We start from the raw sequence: 19,213 nt of genomic DNA on the forward strand, positions 1-19,213 counted from the left end.
TGTGAATGACATATATGCACCCGAAATGTCTGCAAACTAACCTAGTTGGATCATCCTGGCACTCAAAAGAACTTAACCTAGAGAGGCTGACCCAGATTGTTTGTCTGCAGCAGTGATCCAGGGCGATGCTGCTAACAACTGAGGTACTTCTGTATAACATGGTACTGTCTTGTGGCCCTGCTCACCAGAGTGAGTGTCAGTCTCTCTTGTCTCACCCTCCTCTGCACAGAGGAGCTCATAGCGGCTTTTGCAGTTAAAGCTAACCCAGAGTTTCATTGCATACTTATCAAAACATCTTTCCATCATTTTTTTTTATCTCTTGAACATTGAACATTGAACAGCTGCGTGAGAATCAGAAATTTAGAAGTCTGAATGTTACTTACACATGTTGGGAGAACTCAGGTGCCTCATCATTGACGTTAGCCATTCGAATCCGTACTGTCGTTGTGCCGGTGCGAGGGACCTCTCCCTTGTCAATTGCCATCACTACAAACTCATACAGGTGGTTTGGCCTTTCGTAGTCCAGAGGCCCCGCAGGAAAGATGGTCCCATGAGGGGAAATGGTGAAGTCTGGACTCAGGGTATAGTAAGTCAATTCTGCATTCTCTTCGGAGTCACAGTCATTGGCTGACACTAAAGTTGAAAACACAGAAATGGAGAATAGAAAAAAAAAGAAGTTAAAGGGACCAAACAAAGAAAAAACTGGGGCACCACTGATCCAACTTTTCCCTTTCCTTCTGAAGTATAGACAGCTGCTGAGTTCCAGTCAAAAGTCAGAACTGGAAGTCCCATCTTTTTACCTCCAAAAGTTCCAGGTGCACGAAATCAGACACAAACAAAAACATGGCTGACCATGGCAAACTTTTCTTTGGCACCCTCAGCAGTCAAACTGCATTGCATATGTAAACAAAACAGTTTTCTCAGTTTCACTGCCTGTTGATATTGATCATGGTCAGTTGATGAATATAACCTACATGAGCATGGGTGTTAGTCACAAAACAATAGTGTAAATCTGTTAAGACACAGACATATCTTTTTGGTCCACAATCTCCATATAATAAACCAAAAGCATTGTGTAGTAAAGTGGTGGAATTTTGTTTCGATTTTTGCAAAGTTGAAGTGTGTTGTTGAAACATCTGATAACAGCACATTCCAGTATAGGTTAGCATCCTTTCTATCAAAGCTATGCTGGATGTGGCTGAAAAGGTTTTTCAGATGTAACAAGGGTTGGGGGATATATTGATTAAACTAAATGTATAGCTGCTTGTTCCACATGGGATGTATAAAATGACTATATTGCAAACACTGTGTATAGAATGTCATGTCATTATTTTAAGACACCGCCATGAGACCTTCTTGAGTTTTCGGTTCTGCTTAAACTTATTTCACCTGCGTGTACAGGTATATGTTTTGTCATCAAATTTTTCTGACTGAATTTTTTTCCCACACACTGTGCAAGTGTAGGGTTTCTCTCCCTTTGCCCACATGATAGAAGTTAAAAAAAGACTCACAAACATGATACGTCAAATACACTCTCTTGCCCACCCAGACCACTTTCTCCTGGGTGATAGTGTGTGAGCAGGTGAGGGGGTGTGTTCTTGATTCTGCAGGGCTCCAGACTGTGATAATCAAATTGCATTTTGCGACCATGGAGTACCAGTTTAACTTAGAAATATTTTTAATATATGAACTGGTGAGCTGTTAGTTTGTTTCCCACTCACAGTGAATAAATCCTCATGTTTAACAACACCACACAAATGGTTCAACTTTTAAGTTAACAGCAAAACTATCAACACTTCTGGCCCAAGACAAGGCAGGTGCTCTAGAACAAAAGCACCAGTGGTTCTATTTTGAATTATTTCAGCAACACTTTATTTATCTTTATTATGACAGTGCTTTATCCAATTTTATTATGACAGTGCTTTACTTAACTTTATTATAACATTACTTGTTTAAATTTTGATTATAACAGTACCTAACTGTACCCTACAATTAACTTTATTGTAACAGTACTGTATTCAGTAGTTTAGTATTTTACTAGCCTACAGTAGTTTAAAGGAGATTTCAGAATATCGTGAATAATAATCACCATATTGCCTAGCCCTATATGTAACCAGCTGTTTCCATTACATGTCATTGACTGTAATTCAATAACATTTCAAATACTGTATTTCAACATCTCAGTGACTGTATTTCAACAGCATTGCAATGTTAAAATGTGTTTATATCACTTTAACAATGAATGGAGGCAAGGGCTGGTGTCCGTGAACAATGGCTGTGCAGTGACTGAGCTGTCGCGTGGAAAACAGATACTAACACAATGCTAAATCACTATGTTCTATTTCTCACTCTTTTTTCCATCCCACTTGGATTTCTTTAGAAAAATGAAATAACATCAGAAATGACTTGCAACAAAAGCACTTATTATGCCAATAAAGCATATTTATTTAAGTCCTGGTGAACAAGAAAATAGTAGCTGAATGTACAATCTGTTCTCTGACTAATGTAGAGCCAAGTCTTTTTCTTGTTTCTTGTATTTGAGCAAAGGAACTCAACATGCACAGGATATCTTTTCACTTCTCATGCTATGTAACTAAAGTAAAGATGGTAAAGGAAGTTGTGCTCCCACTGACTTAAATGTTCAGTTCCATAACACAAGGGGAGTAAGTGTTATTTGCACAGCATGCATTGAAAGGACTGTCATTTTGCAACATTTCTGTTCCTACATTACACATTGGGAATCCATGGAGCACGACTCGCTCGGCCACAAATTGATTGCCTTGCTAAAACTGAAAAGATCCACCGGGGATTTGAATAAGCATATTTTCCGCTAACAAGTCATTTCGCCATCAAACTCTCAATTCTCCAATTCACCTTACATTGCATTTGGCTCGAGTCCATACTCACACAAAAACAAACACACACACACACACACACACACACACACACATAAATAAATACATAAACATGCACATACACACATAAGCACAATGTCTTTGTTTGCTACAACTAATAAACTGTACCTCTCCACTGCATCGAGCCTTGGGGGAAACTAACACTTTAAATTAATAATTCTAATAAAATGCCAGCAAAAGTATATCAGTTTACTAAAGATAATTTTATAAACTCTGTCAGTGTTTATTTATTTAATTTGTCCTTTTTAATTGTGTCACTAGCAATCCAAGTTTATTTGATACATAATAAGTTAAGTGATTTTGTGGTAAAAGGATTGTGGTATTAGATTTAATGTTTGTTGACTGTGGCCTCCAGTCTTTCATCATCCTCAACAACCATCAAATTAAACTAAAATCAATTATATTTTTCCTCCATAAGGCTGCAAGATGAATGTGTCCTAAAACCTTAAAGTTGCACTACAACAGAGAAGAGCATCACATATAATGAAATCCAGGTTGAGAATACTTTAGTAATGACAAATCAAAACATGAGGATGCTGTCACAGCCAACCTGTAGTGCTCTAGCTTGTGCTCTAGTGCATTTGTCGGTTTGGTTTGGTCTACTAAATGGAGGTCCACTTAGAGTGGATGATGTACGATGTGACAACAGTCAACAAACTGTCCAAAGAATGAGTTACCCGTTAGTCCGCCGACTTTCTGCTTACTGCTCTTAGTTTGCTTGTAATAAGCCAGAATTAACACAAAATGGCAAAAGCCAACAATGCATCTTCTTTTTTTCCTTCTCAGTCTGGATCAAATAAACTGAACTCAGCAAAGGAAAAAAAAAATAAAAGCTAGACTAATCACCACTGGACCTTTAGTTTCCTTCCCTCTGGGCATCTTTTGGCATAACCATAACATAATGGCCTGGCTTGTAAGCATGAGCATGCTGTGTGCAGTTTACTCGCATGACAGAATGTATTAGTGTTATTGGTTTAAAAAAAAAAAATGAAGAAAAAAAATGTTTAAATCAAAAAGCACAATAGGATGGCAGGGTGAATGTGAAAGCTTAGAGTGTGTGAGTAAATTCCTAAAACTGTCATTCAGACAAAGGGTTTTTAGCTGCTAGTTGATAAGACGGAATTACCACAAAAGACAGGGGGGAAGAAAAGCTGTAATGAATTGTCAACACTGTAAGCAGGATGGATGTTTCATCATTAAACTGCCATAAGCATTGGTTTACAGCTGCAAAAAAATAGCTTCTCTATATGTGTCATGTCACACTGCCTTCTTTTTAGCAGAGAAAAATATGCAATGTGCATCTAAAAAACTGCATTAAATCAGGTGTGGAAGTGGAAATATTATCCAGAACTGGCCACACTTTTTTATGTTACAAATGATGGTGTTTGTGATTTCTGTTATTTAGATTTATGGTCAGATTTGCAAACTGGATAAAGTGAATTTATTTGTGTTTACCCTGCACTACAGTGCGGGTTACAAAGACTGACATTTTTCTGAATTGCAACTGAAATGCAGCTGTTTTGCTGCTGTAAAGTGATGAATAACCTCCAATATCCAATGACGATGAGTAGAAAATGGACTGCAGTACTGATATTTGCCCGGCGTCCAATCCCATGCAGTGGCCAAACACATGTCACATATGAGTCAATATTTAATTTACTAAGTACAGATTTGTACTCTTCAGAGCACCGTTTGAGCATGTATTTATCAGCAAGTCCCTCTGTAATCTTGAATCAGCATTGTTGTGCTGGCATCACTACATGGGGGTGGGAGGGGGCACAGTACATTTCTGGCCGCATCTCCCATGTCTGTCTGGCATATAATGATTTTGTACTGAAGATGGAAGCTGCAGGAGCCTCAGATCTCTATGGAAAGCGAGATAATTGGCTTGCTTGGTACTCTGCATTTTTTTCCAACTTGGCGAAGTACACATTTGTCCACTCTCACGATGGAACTGATTATGGGATTACTAGCACATGATTTAGCAAAACGATGCTGGATGCCTATTTCTCCCAGCTCATTTAATTTAATACGGTGCCTTTTAACCCGTTTAATCAAGTAAGGGGAGACGAAAAAAAAAAGGCTTTCTTTCCGGAGTTTAGGCTGTTGAGTTTTAGGTGCACTCTTCGAGGAGAATTATTTGTATTTATTGTAAAATGCATTCAAGCATTTTTGTTTGAAGGATTTTTGAAATTTAATGAGAAACACAGAGGAGTGTTTGGCAAAGGAGCATCTTGCATGAGCCATTTTCCACCTCAACAAGTTTCAAAGCTAATTGCCTATGTTCAAATTTTTTAACTGCAAAGTTTCTAGGATGCTTATACTGCTTCAGATATCATAATAAACAGATTCAGTCTGTTCAGGAAACACTGGAGGGTTTTAATTTGAGTACTGAGAGCTCCTCATATAGATTTTTTTCCTGTTTTAGTTCTTTTTTTAAAAGATACTTACCAGAGTACTGACAACCTGCTTCCAACCCAAATGTGTGAACACATACATGAACATGGCCATGCGTGTGCGCGCGCACACACACACACACACACACACACACAGAGCAGCACAGCAGGGTGAAACTTCTCGCCTCCCTTAGTGCACCTGTCGATGGCAGCAAGCTGAGCGCCTGCTGTGCCTCCTACACTATACACCTCACTCCCTCATTCACTCATTAACTTCCTCCCTCACTCACTAGCATTTACAAGCATTTTAGTTAGTTTTGCTGTTTGAAAATGACAATACTGCTAACACTAACTAGAATAATCCTTATATACTTGCATAATAATGCCTTATAGACTCATATGACTTTAGCCACAGTAATAGGATTACACATGTAAAATGTCATATTGTGTTTTGTTTCTGTTTTTTTAAATTATCAACATAGCAACTGCAATATGTATCAAGATTTTAGTAGAATGGGTCATTTTTGCGTTTTACTTTTTACCGAGAAAACTATAAAATTATGATGATATGATTGTTGTTGGGGTCTGTATCAAACAAGCATGTTCCCTTATGTCTTGAATATGATTTGTAGGCCAAGGCATCTGTAGTCCCTCATTTATGATATGTTGTGACACATTTTACCTTTATCAAAAAAAATAGCAGCTCCTGTGATTTTGGTATTGCACTTGGCCATATTGGGATTTCAATAATATCACTGATTATTTGTGCAGCCCTCGACAATGATGACAACGCTCTAGGGATGAGATCTCAACTACTGGATATATTGCCATAACATTTTTAAAGGACATTGATGGTACCCAGAGGACGATCCCCTGACTTCTGAATATCAGCTGACTCGTGTCATATTTTGTCTACATCTTGTTGATTAGACAACACTCTATGCCAGTAAGCACTTCAAATCCGGAGTTAGAGTTAAGGATGCTTCTTCAGTATGACGGGTCCTGCCAAGTCGGGTCCTACAGAAACTGGGCAAGACTCCCTCCGATCCTTCGGTGAACATAATTGGAGCAGGCTAGTGAGTGCCCAGGTGTGCGTCAGTGAAGAGGCCCTGCCTTCAACTCCAGCAAATTGTGCGCAAAGAATTGTGGGTGCTTCATGCCCGCTGCGGATACACACTTGCATCCTTGAAAGTTTTCTGAAGGTCGGTCTTTGATAGACTTTGAAGGATCCTTGACATTGGAACAATCCTTTGGTGCGATTAAATAACGTAGCCTCCTTAACATTCAGCCATTTAAGGATCCTTCCCTGACTTTGAGAGGCACAAACTGTCTGCTGGCTTACTCCATTGTAAACACATCCTTGACAGTTAGATATGTTGTCTCCACTTTACCTGTATATAAAGCATCTAAGAATCTTGTTTAGCTTTGTATGATCAGTGTTGCGTTTTATCAGATACAATCCAAGTTACTGTTTAGAACTTGCATACTGCAATGTGGATCTAGTTGCTGTGTTAGTTGGAATTGCTCTAACGTTAGGCTGAAATTACTGATTTTGTGTTTGTACTGAATGGATTTATTGCTTGCAACCTTTTGATGTAGTATTCATCATGCTGGGCTCCATAGTTTTTTGTTGTGTGCTTGTTGTGGGCCTGGTGAGTGCTCTCTGCTAATCGTTTCAGTTGGTGCCGATTCTTTTCAGTACTTGATTCATATACAGCACATCTTTGTAGCATACTAAAATGCTGTAGAGCACTTCAAGGTGGCATTAACAAAACACACACCCTTTCTCACGCTCTCAAGTACAATACTGGCAAAGCACAGTCCCGTGAGCAATAACGAACAACTGAGTAAAAAAGTATTACGTCTATATGAGGAAAAAACATCAATGTCAATGTATCTCTCTTCCTCACTGTGTGCTGAACATCTGAGGTGTTTACATGTTAAAGCCCTTGGTAGTTTAAGTGCAATATGTGTAAAGCACAGTCTGATAATTCATTTATAGTGGGCCAATTTGTCCTTTTTTTTCTCCTTTCATCTCTAACAAAGCAAGTCACTACTCAAGGGAACTTTCCCCATCCCAAGATCTCATCACACAGTCATGGTTAGCAAGAAATCACTGTTAAAAGGCAGCTCTCTTTTTTAATTTCAAATGTTGTTCCCTTCGAGCTGCCTCCTCATGAAAAAGAAAAATGGACTTCTGCAAAGTACAGCTAGCTGGAGTGACAAACTAAATGTTATACTATTATTTCAGTTATTCAGCCACGTCCTAGTAATTCTGTTTATATACAACTAATCTGTAGCCTGGAAATCCAGACTCAAATCTAGAAAGATTCTGAGTCTGGCCCTCACCGATACACCCTTCCTACCCAAGGGGCGGCACTAACTGAGGCATTTCAAATGCCGCCGCACGCAACTGGATAGCACAATAGTCAATCAGAGCAAAAAACAAGGTGACATATTCATTGCACTAAGCCCCATTTGTTTGCAAAACAATGGGGCTAACTGATATATTATGCTTTTGACATATCCCGTCGGCAAAGCGGCAAAAACGTCCTTCCTGGAAACGAAGGCTTCTAGGGCAGTCTTCTGTTCCTCTCTCAAGGAAAAAGATAAGTGTCGTTTCAATATGAAAATGGATCTACCAGCAACACATACAGTATTTACATTTTTGTGTCAGCATGAAGTTGGATTTGCCCAGTTACAAGTAAGCTGAAAAAATCTTACATCAATATGCCCTAACGGTGTCTGAAATTCAACAAAACTGATTGAAACAGACATAAGTTTTATTTTTCACTTGCACAACTCCATTTTCAGTTTTATTCAACTAGATTATCACTGCAATGTCAGCTGTAAAGACAATACGAGTATCTTCACAGGATACAAAGTGATTTAGCTGTTCAGCTGTTCTATTATTTAGTGTGATACTGCGTGTTTGTAAACTGTGTGCATGTAACTCATTTTGCCTTTTATCAAATAGGCTATTTGACTAATGGTGATAATGATAGTGATGAGAATGATTGCAATGATGGCATCTAGCACATGGCACAAGTGTAAAAACAGCAAAGCTTTGGAATGTGAATCCAACCCAAAAGTTTTCTGCCTGCATCCTGAGTTAATGAGCACTTCCAATGAGGTGTCATAACTGCAGTCATTAATAATTTACGTACTGCATGCAGTGTTTTATTTCCCTGCATTTTGTTCTTGTCAATACTCATTTGTAGCTCTGTTGGTGTTTCCATTTTTAGCCAACAGCAAGCAAACCTGTTTATTTTATTTGAAGCATCACTTTGTTTTGAGCTGTAAACAGAATGATCTCAAGCAGCTTTTAAAGTGGAAATATTGCTTTATTTGTCACGCAATTTGGATCAGTTGTTACACTTTTTATGATATTGAATTTATTTGAAAAAGAACGTGCAGTCTTTATGCAGAGTGGAGAGGGAAAGAGAAGTGTGAAATGCTTTGCTGTCAGTTTTGTTGGCAGTCTGTCAGAACCTAAAAAAAGAGGACTTCTCAGTGTTAAGTCACACTGTGCAGATCAAATTGTGATAAGTCGAACCCACAACAGTTACCATTTCCATTTCCTCACATAAGATGAAACTTAAGCAATCCCCGTGTGGAAATTGGGTCGTTACAGGAGAAGAGAGGCAAGAGCAGCTGCACTGATGGAAGTACCGGTGATTTCACGGCTGCCAGTGCTGACAAGTACCTACTCAGTTTTCTGACCAGTCAAAACACATGAATGTTAAAAATGCTCAGCCACTCTTATTTTATTCTGAAAGCCACTACACCAGGGCTTCTCGAGCATTTACATAACACAGACCCCACACAGGCACACATTAGCCCACCGTGCTGCACCTGGTTTAGCTTTACTTCCAGGGACTCATAGGAAAAAGTATGTAGTGTTTTTGATGAAGTCCAGAATTTTAAAAGCACACAATATGAAAATAGAGAAAATAAAAGTCCTCGTATGATTCAGTGGGTTTATTCAGTCAACCCAGACTGGGAAAAAAAACACACAGCACTGCAGCACTTTACAATAACATCATGATTTATGCATTATGTATTGTGTTTATAAGGTGTGTTTAAAGACAATCTTCATTAGCACACTAACATTTTCAAAATTGCGTGGGAGTTTTTTAATTAGTAAAGCTAAAAAGTAAAACAACACAAACACAGCTTCCTTTGGTGCTTTGTTTATGAGAACACAAAAGCTTAAGAAAACAGCAAAGTACATCTTCAATTCCCCTTGCAAGTATTTACAACAGAAAAACAATGACAAATGGATTAGATTTTTTTGGAGCTAGACAATGTCATTTTCTGTAGTCTGAAGACAAAAATAAAGAAGTGTGCTCGGTGATGAGGAGCAAGGAAAACTAACAGGAGTTTAACCATGACGGGGGTTATGGATAGGACACAATCGTTTTAGATTTGTACGGATATCTCACCTTGCAGCAGGGACGTTGCTGTTGTCACAGTCTCTGGTACACCGTCCTTGCTGTAAATGGACTGGAGGAACTCTGGAACACAGTCGTTTTCATCAACAATAACAACTCTGACCTGAGAAAAAAGAGAGACATAGGGAGGAAGTCAAAAAAACTAGAAGGGGTTGGCATGAATAAATAAAAAGAAAGGCTGACCTTCATCACACAGATTTTTTACTTAAATGTGGCAACAGGCTTTTTCTAGATAAGCAAGGCCTGTTAAGAATTGATCAACATCTACAGTATCATCACAAAATACGTGCTAGTTAGATCTGTGTTCAACTTGATCCCGACCAGCTCCTGCGTCATGGACACAGGGTCAATGATAACCTCACAAAAACGAGGCAGATACAGTTTTTAGAGCCAGGCGGCGCCACACTTGCTCTCCCAACAACTGCAAGACCCAGGGCATAATAGGAAACAATTAGCTGTCGCCTAATCAAAGAGCTAATTGACTATGAGTTTTGACCACCACCATGTTGTGTAGAAAATCCTCATATTCTATGTAATTGTCACAGTGCATGTGCACTGTGGAACATCATGGGAATAGGAGTCTGGCGTGACGCGTACAGTTTTCAGCAAAAGACTGTGAAAATGGTCTTTATCAACATGGTACCATATTTCAACAGTTTCAATGTCTAAATCCGTCACAGACGTGAAAAAATAGCTTTTTAACTTAACACTTGCTGTTTCCATTTCAAAATAAAGGCCCTCTGACAATGTCTCTGTCAGAATTCCTTCAAGACTTTTTTTTGTGAAATATTTGCTTGACCGTGTTATTGACAATGCAGTGGCTTGAAGGCTCCATAAATTAGCGGAGCACCGACTTAATTGTGGACATACAGTAGTCATTGCAGCGGGCAGCTCTGCAGCAGCAGCAACACTGACTGTGTGAACACCTCACCCATGCAAGCCGCAGCAGTCCAGCAGAGTAGCCATCACACGCTGCTCAAGCAGGCAGGGTGGCCCAGGTGCAAGTCTCATGTTGTGCAATGAAGATTTAAGATAAGATAAGATAAGATAAGATAATACTTCATTGTCTGTTTGCACAGAAATTTGTCTTGCTTCTCCAGCTCACAATCTGTCATCCATCCACAAACAGTATACAATAAAAACATAAGACATAAGCATGAAAGACTTGCTGTTAACTAATCTGTTAAATGCATATCTTGTGTGGTTTATAATAATAATGATGATAATAATCAAGGTCAAGGCGCGGTTTGCAGCCCACAGGTGTATCTAACAGGACATAAATATTTCTGTGACCGACCTGTATTCTCTAAGGGCTTGTGGAAACTGTTAAACTTGACCGCAGCATTTTTCCCACCACTCCCTGCTGCTGCTGCCCGATCTCATGTAGTTTCCAGCCAAGGTAGAGTTCATCTCAAAAAAGCCTATTAAAACATATGCATTCCTGTCACATGTAGTCATCAACTGCATTGGAAAAGTTAATGTTTTTCATCATACATCTGAAGCATTTTACTCAAAAGACAAAAATATATATACTATATTATGAAATAATAAAAGTGAGTATAGAGTTTCTGCATTTCTGATCTCATGCATGTTTCAGTAATGCTGTTACTGTATCTACATGCTAAAACTGCCCAGGCAATCACAAGTGGAAATGCTAGAGATTAAAAGTCACACTAGGTTGGTGTTATGAAAAATTTTTAAATCTGGGATTACTACTTCAGGCACCATTCGAAATTGGTTTTCTTTGGGTCTGAAGTCGTTTTCATCTGCGAGTAACCCAAATTAACCCTATCCCTAACCAAAAGAAGCCTCATCCCATCCGACTCCAAAGGCATGCCCTGACCCTGATCCCTCTGGTTTATTTACCCCTCTGCACTGAGGAAGCTTCTACGGAGTCAGTCCCTTCAGTAGGTCAGTGGAGAATGCAATCTTGTGCAATTTTTCAGAGGCCCTGAGCTAACGAATGAGAGTGGATCAGTGTGCAAAGATGAATTTGGATGGTGTGAGCATGTCGGCGTGTGTGTGTGTGCATGAGACACTGTGATGCTGCTTAGTTCATTAGGGGCATGGAGGCAAACATGCCATCTTCTACCAGATGTTGACTGCCTGCTTGCAGCTTTCAGAAAAAATAAATACAGACATGGGCTGGCTGGAGAGCCTCTCCGACCCCTAGCCCCACTTCTTCTCTTCCATATAAACACAGCGGTATAGACAAAAACACAACGGATCTTTCTCTGATAGACACAACCACACAGACAAGCACATAGGCACACACACACATTGTGAGTGGTGTGTAAATACCACTGGTATTAAATCCTGGTAGGTAAGATGAAGTTCTGTAATATCAGTTAATCCTTCAGCAAAGATCAGCTTTGAGGCAATGGACAACAAAATAAAATCTGACGATGTCAACTCCCTGGGGTGATTTGTGTGTGTTTGCCAGTGACTGTTAATCTTTGTTTGCCTGTGTGTGTGTCTATATGTGTGTGTTTGCATGGCAGTGTGAGCGAGCCCATGTGCCAGTATGACCAGAAATGTCATGGATTCAGCAAGACGTGAACATACAGTACACGTGTGTGCAAGGCTGACGGAAAGCAAGATTGAATGAGGAGAGAGGGGAAGTCAGCCGTAATAAAGCAAGATGAGCTCAAACACACACACGCAGACATGTGCGCGGGTACACACACTGGGGGCAGCTGCAGGCAGGTCTCAGGCTGGTTAGGTAACTAATGGTGCCAATGAGCTATCACTCCTGCAGGGAGAAACTTGGAAACTACCTGCAAATTAAAGTCATGCTCAGTGACTCCAGTCCACACAAATACACCACCTCTGTTCGCTATTTTGGCAGACAGAGACAGATTTCTGAGAAGCAGAATAAAATCAAAAGCAAAAAAAGGACAGCTAAACAATTTGAAGCTGTGGCATTATTTCTACAGTCTTTTCTGGAAAACAAATTAACGTTGTCATTTTTTTCCTATTATACTGTTACTGCTATGGTAAACTTTAACAAGATAACGAGGGGAAAACAGAATGTCTTAAATCATGAGGTGCTAGGCCTTATTACAGAAACTTCCTTACCCTGAAATTCTTAACTCAGTTTAGGAGGACATTTAGGATATCAAATATCACTGAAACATGTTTCCTAACTGCATTTAGAGAATAAATCCTATCTTAGAATGAGAATATAGATATTACAGGATTTCCCGCATTAGGAATCCTAAGTTAGGATGGCATAGACCCTGTCCTATATTAAAAGTAAATGACCCATAACTGCCAAAATGGAAGCAGCACTGTTGTTAGGTCTGTATGGCAACGACGATGAAGATGGGGAACAACATGAACACCGAAATATGGTTGTAAGGCTACTCAGAGCGTATGATGACACTTTAAACGTCAATAGATCATTCAAATTAATGAACTAATTTGAATTAATAATTAACTTAAATAATTAAGAAGAAAACTTCCTTCTTTAGTTCTTTTGTAGCCAAAGCTGAATGCCTGTCTTTTTTTGTCACGACAGCGAGCTAGCTTGCCGGTGACAAGTGACAGCTGCTGATATTATGGCTTGACTGTACCTACTGGTACATTCTGTTCAAAGATACAGGCAGTCTGTGTACGTTCTAAACACTGACACAGGCATGAAAGGTGATTGAAGATGACTGAAGAATTGAATTTACAGTTATAGGTCAGATTTTTTAAGATAGTTGGTCTGAGACATGCAGCCATGAGGTCAGGAATTACTAGGAAGAAAGGATTATACCTATATTTGAAACTTAAATTAGATGGGACAAGCAGTTAGATTATTTTTCTGTAATGAGGACACTGGTTTACAACATCAACATGAACTGTTTGAAAAAGAAAGCAATCTGATGTATATTCGCTGACAAAATAAGCAGTTGAGCTGTCAGTCACCATAATTGCATGTACAGCAAGTGTCTCCAATCTAAGCAGTCCCAGAACAGCTGCATTCTAGTCTTAAATCAAACATAATGCACACAACCAAAACACCATTTTGGCACGGTCACAGATTGTCATTTTAGATTGGTTGCCATTCTCAAGAGGGCATGTCTTATGTAATACGAGTCATCCTGGGGGCAGACGCTGTGGTGTTTTGGTTTAGTTTTTGTCTGAATGTATTTGTCAGCATAAATGAACTGTAACCAACATGAGCTCAGTGCATGTTTGCTGGAGTGAGGAGAGGACAGGATTAGACCTGAGTGGAGCTGGGAAACTGCGCAGTTGAGTAATTAAATCCCCTCGACCTAAAACCAAATAATTTTTGCACTACTACCTGTACCGTGACAACCTCAGAAAGTACAAAATACACAGACAACAAAGAAACAATAAATACTTTGTCTTAATACAAAAGGCCAAAAGTAAGATTTTCTTTTTTGTTGTTGTTCGATGAGTTACAGTCTGCATCTTTGGATACAGGGTGTCTCATACTCCAAAAAAAGAAAATCCAACTCACACCATTATTTTGGGCAAGTCATCATCTTCTTAATCCATATGTATCGAAGAGATGGAATAGAACAGAAAGCTCCAATGAAATCAGTGTCTACAGAATAGGTCAGGTTTTATAGTTTATAGTACTATAGTATCAGCTCAGCTGTGAGCCTTTGCTTCCTCTATATATTCCCAAAAACAGGCCCTATCAAAGGCAAAAGAGATAAAGCTTCTTACAGGAATTTTACCTAGAGGGTCATATTTAAATTCATACGTGCTGAACAGCAAGGAGCACAGGCACTGCACCTCCAGTTGCCAGCAACTAATTGTGCAAGAGGTGAGGGCTTGACAAGAACAGCCGAGAGAGAGCTGACAAGCAGTGTTCTTCTCTGTGATGTGCTGGGGTGGTGCCACCAAGACTGGTGAGGCCAGCAAACTCAACAAGCTGGTAAGAAGGGCCAGCTCTGTGGACGGGCTGGAACTGGACAGGAGGGATGAAGGACAAAATCAAAGCGAACCTAGACAACACCTTACATCATCTTCATAGTGAGCTTTCACAGATGGGCAGTTCATTCAGCCACTGAATCATTCCACCCAGGTGTAAAACAAGAGCGCTGCAGGCAGTCATTTGTACCTGCTGCCATCACATTGTACAACAGTAGCCGAGACCACAGCCTATAACACCACACAACACACACAGCCATTTCTATACAGAGTCTGACTCACTTGAGGCACATGCCTCACCTCTCTCTCTCCCTCACCCTTGTCTCTTTTCTAGACTGATTATATACCTCAATATACCGTTGTTATATTATGGTTACATATATTATATTTGACTGGTTGGTTGTTAGCTGCAGTCTAATAACCACTTACAACAGCGACAAAGGATTCCTTTAGACAATTCAATATCATTCTGTGTTTGCCTGGGTACAGACCTTTGAATCCACCCAAAAGTTAAAGTGGAGTATAGCAAGTTCTGTCTGATATTAGGCAAACTCTGAATGTGAAGGGGGAAAAAGTAAGCCTAACAAACTAGGTGGCTGACAAACTGCTTCAAAACAAAAACCATTTAATATCAGCTTTGACCCCATGGTGGCTTAAGTATAGTGGACTGAGCAGTGCTTATCTCCTGGAAAAAAATCACCTGGCTTAATTCCAGCTGCTACAGCTGTTAACTGAAATTATGTCTACGTAACTGTCATCCCCTGTCCTGTCGACGTAGCATCAGAGAGTACGGTGGAGGGACTGCCTGATGAAAAATAAATAAAATAAGCTGGTACATTGCATAGCAACAGCTTTGCACTATGTGTAGGCAGCCAGGAGGGCCTATTTCTTTGTAAGAACAATGCTTTAAATTGGAATGTGTCTTTAACATTCATATTAGGGCTGAAACAATTCCTTGAGTAACTCGAATAATTCAATTACTAAAAAGCCTCGAGGCAAATTATATGCCTGTATCCAGTTCAAATATACAGTGTGCTGTGTTTCACATGGATGGCTGTTTCTGTTGCACAACGCGCTTGTTACTTTTGCTGTTGATAGCCTACACAGCTGTAACATGAAAGTGAAGCGCGGATTGCAAACCTATGGAGGAGGAGGAGGGACAAATAAAGAGCAACAGACACCCCAAAGAAAACGACAAAGTGTCAAGGGCGTGGGATCATTACATTACATTACTCTTAAGTCGCAGAGTACCACCATGTTCAAATGAGCGAGAACAAATTTGTTGCTCATTTATCTCATTTCGGAGACTTTTATTATTTTCCCTTTTATATATTACCATTCCCCTAAATAAAGCTAAAGTAATTTAATGAAAACAGGCAGTATGTCTTATCCGATTACTCGATTAATCACCACTAAAATCGACAGAATACTCAATTACTAAAAGACTCCATAACTGCAGCCCTAGATCATTTTGCCACTGCTAACCGTTTTCTATTAGCAACAGCTCACTCCAGGCTGTGATACGTTGTAATGATATGTATTTCATGGAGGCAACAGTCTCTCACCTCCAAGTTAGCCATTAAAAACTGATAATGAACATTTCATCGGGCATTATCCCACTCATGTCATGGTCACTCACCGGAGAAATAAAAAGATAAAAATATCAATTTATATTTTTATGCCTTTTGCAATCAAGTCCAATGTTTTTCACGAGCTGTAACTTGGTTTCTTTGGTAACACGTTAGGGTTTATCTAATACCTGGAACAAACATTACCATCCCATAGGTTCTCCCACAATGTAAAAAATATTCACTAATCCAGTAAATAGGACATACATACAGTAGATACATCTTCAACAGGAGATATTTCTTGTCTGCTCAGTGCATTGAACCCTTTTGCCCAGCTTGAGCCAGATAACAATAACACTGTGTGCTGTTGATAAACAGTAAATATAATTTGACAGTATGTTTAACAACAAGACGAGCTAGCTATCCAGCCATGTCATTGTTCCCAAATCAATATAAAGATTTTCATGAGCACGCCATACTCGAAACAAACAAAACGATCTTGTATAATGTTACTGTTGGCCGCAGCCTGAAGTAGCGAGTTGAATAGCCAATAGAATGTGAGATAATTGCTTAAGTTCAGAGGGGCAGTGTGTTACGGCAGTAGATGAGGCAGTGAAGGACTACACTCAGTGTTGTTAATAAATTATAAACAGGGGTTTTAACTGTGTCACTTACTCACACTATATACAGGTTGATACCATTATGTAGCCAGCACATTAATTTAGAACACTGAACAGCCCTGTTTCCTTGGGACTACTTAGTACGTCTCCATTATCAGTTTTTAACTGACACCAATCAGAATCCAGTACTCGCCCAGACCACTGTATACTTATACTATATATAATGTTATATTGTATTGTATACACTTGACCTGATATTGTGTCTCATATCCCATACTGTATCATAGTGTAACACATTTCATTTTATTATGTTAATATGCTACATTGATTCTTGCATTATATTATTGCAGACAAACACTGAATACCATTGCTTAATTATATCATATATTAGTCTGGTGTACACTGTTTACATAGACTTGTTGACTCTGCTGCTATTAATCCCATGACTGTTGCTTTATCATCACCGCTCACTTTACCAAGTCATTGTCTCATAATGCTCTTGTATAGTTTCTATTTTTATTCTATCTTTATTTTAGTTTTTGCACTTCTTATCATTTATTCATGTTTCTTGCCGTACCTATCTGAATTTATTGCTGTCCTTGTGCCACTGTTGGAAGGAGATTATGTCCACTTCAAATATGCTTCCGGGAAATGACTAAAGGTCATTTGTAATGTATTTGTAAAGTAAATGTACTTTGTATTATTGATTTTGATTTATCACATTTTTACCACTATTCTAAAAATGTAACTATTACCCAAAGAATATTTTAACTGGTGTTAAGTCTGCTGTCACATATGAGCTAAAATGTTAGCTACTGTACTATCGATCAGTACAAACTAAATTATCAGCATGGAGCAATAAAGCCAGTATTAGGTACACTTGGATGACTTGGCTGTCTGTGTTTAATTTACAGGTCAACTTACCAAGAAAACATCTAAAAATGATACTATGTAGATTTTTTTTAAACAGTAGGAATGTTAATATTTCAACAGCTGAATGTGGAGTGTGTACCATGCCTTGTCACCGCAATGCACTATAAACCACTTAAGATTTGCTGTAGCCATTCAGCCCTCCATTATCCTCTCAATTGTTCCAATGTGATGTAATGATTGATACTGTAATTCCGTTCAGGAGGCAGCAAAGAGCACATATAGGGGCATTAAAGCTAATACAAAGCACAGAGCATTTGTAAAAGGTTTACCCTGTCAACACCATTAGCCTACACGACACCATTTTTCCACTGCTGAAACAGAACAGAAATATTAGTATTGGCCAGTAAAATGTTGGAGACAGAATTCAGAGTACTACAAATAGTTTTTCCAGTGCAGCCCATATAAATATCTTTGAGACAGTTTCACTAATTTACCAGGCAAATTAACTTCTTCCAAGGATCGTCTTAAAAAGACAATAAAATCGGTGCATTTTATCACTGCATTACAGGTAGTATGCTCAGCGTTCAATACGCACACGGCATTGTTTCCGTCTGTTGGTGTTACACTGCCCAGACAGAGAGGCGGCTGTGGGGCCAGGGGTTGCAGTGTCGAGTAGGTGCTGGCTTTTCAGTGCTGATGGGACTGCACATGAGGATGTTCAAAAAGCTTACTCAGGCTCCAGAGGGCAAGCATAGGGCTGAGAAGGGTTGGTTACAGGGCAGCGTAGGCAGACAAGGGCACATACCAACTTCCTGCTAATTCATTTCCTTCTTTCCATTTTTTCTTCCTTTCTCTTCCCACCACTGAATTTAAAAATCCTCCTCTCTTTCTGCCACTTTTTTCTGTTTCCCTCTCTCTTTCTCCCATACAGAATCTTGGTGCTCTGTAGTGCACAGGGGCCCAGAGCAGATCAGTTGAGGACAGATCGGATCAGCAGGACATGTTTTAGCCTGAGGCCAGAGTAATGATGGAAACCAGACCAGATGCATCAATGCCTGTAGCGGTCAGCCACTGTTCTCTCACTTACTGATAACATGGGGAAGTCACTGGGAATTCCAGAGCAGTCATTCCAGATGGACCAGTCTATCTGAGTTTGACCAAACTCTACAACACTCTAATAATAAACATGTACAGTTCTCTTTTAGGTTGAGGATTTTAACAGTCTTTTACAATCAATTCAGGTTAAAGGCATGCCATAACATCGCATGTCGCATTGATGAGTTCAATATGCCTTCCATTAAACAAAAGAGACCAATCAGGAGGCCCTGGAACCAAACAATAATTTTTAACTGCAGCATTCACAACTATTACCATCCATACAGCAGCTGTAAATCAATAACATTAAATCTAACAGCATTTCAGCCGCCTTAATGCATGTCCAGCTCAAGGACGTTTCAGAGTAGTCTGGGATTTTATGCCCAAGTGTGGTTATTTTAT

General features: G+C 39.4%; 1 protein-coding gene across 1 annotated transcript in view; it reads right to left on the minus strand.

Annotated features, from left to right (window-relative positions):
• The window catches only part of si:ch211-186j3.6 (neural-cadherin), a 434,762-nt gene that overhangs the window by 282,273 nt on the left and 133,276 nt on the right, over window positions 1-19,213 (minus strand). The window contains exons 5-6 of the mRNA XM_049561145.1: window positions 9,757-9,868; window positions 384-633 (exon numbers count right to left, since the gene is read on the minus strand). Coding sequence (XP_049417102.1) covers window positions 384-633; window positions 9,757-9,868 — 362 coding nt within the window. The remainder of the gene's footprint in view (window positions 1-383; window positions 634-9,756; window positions 9,869-19,213) is intronic.

The sequence above is a fragment of the Epinephelus fuscoguttatus genome, linkage group LG2 (assembly GCF_011397635.1).
Source record: "Epinephelus fuscoguttatus linkage group LG2, E.fuscoguttatus.final_Chr_v1".
Classification (NCBI taxonomy): Eukaryota; Metazoa; Chordata; class Actinopteri; order Perciformes; family Serranidae; genus Epinephelus; species Epinephelus fuscoguttatus.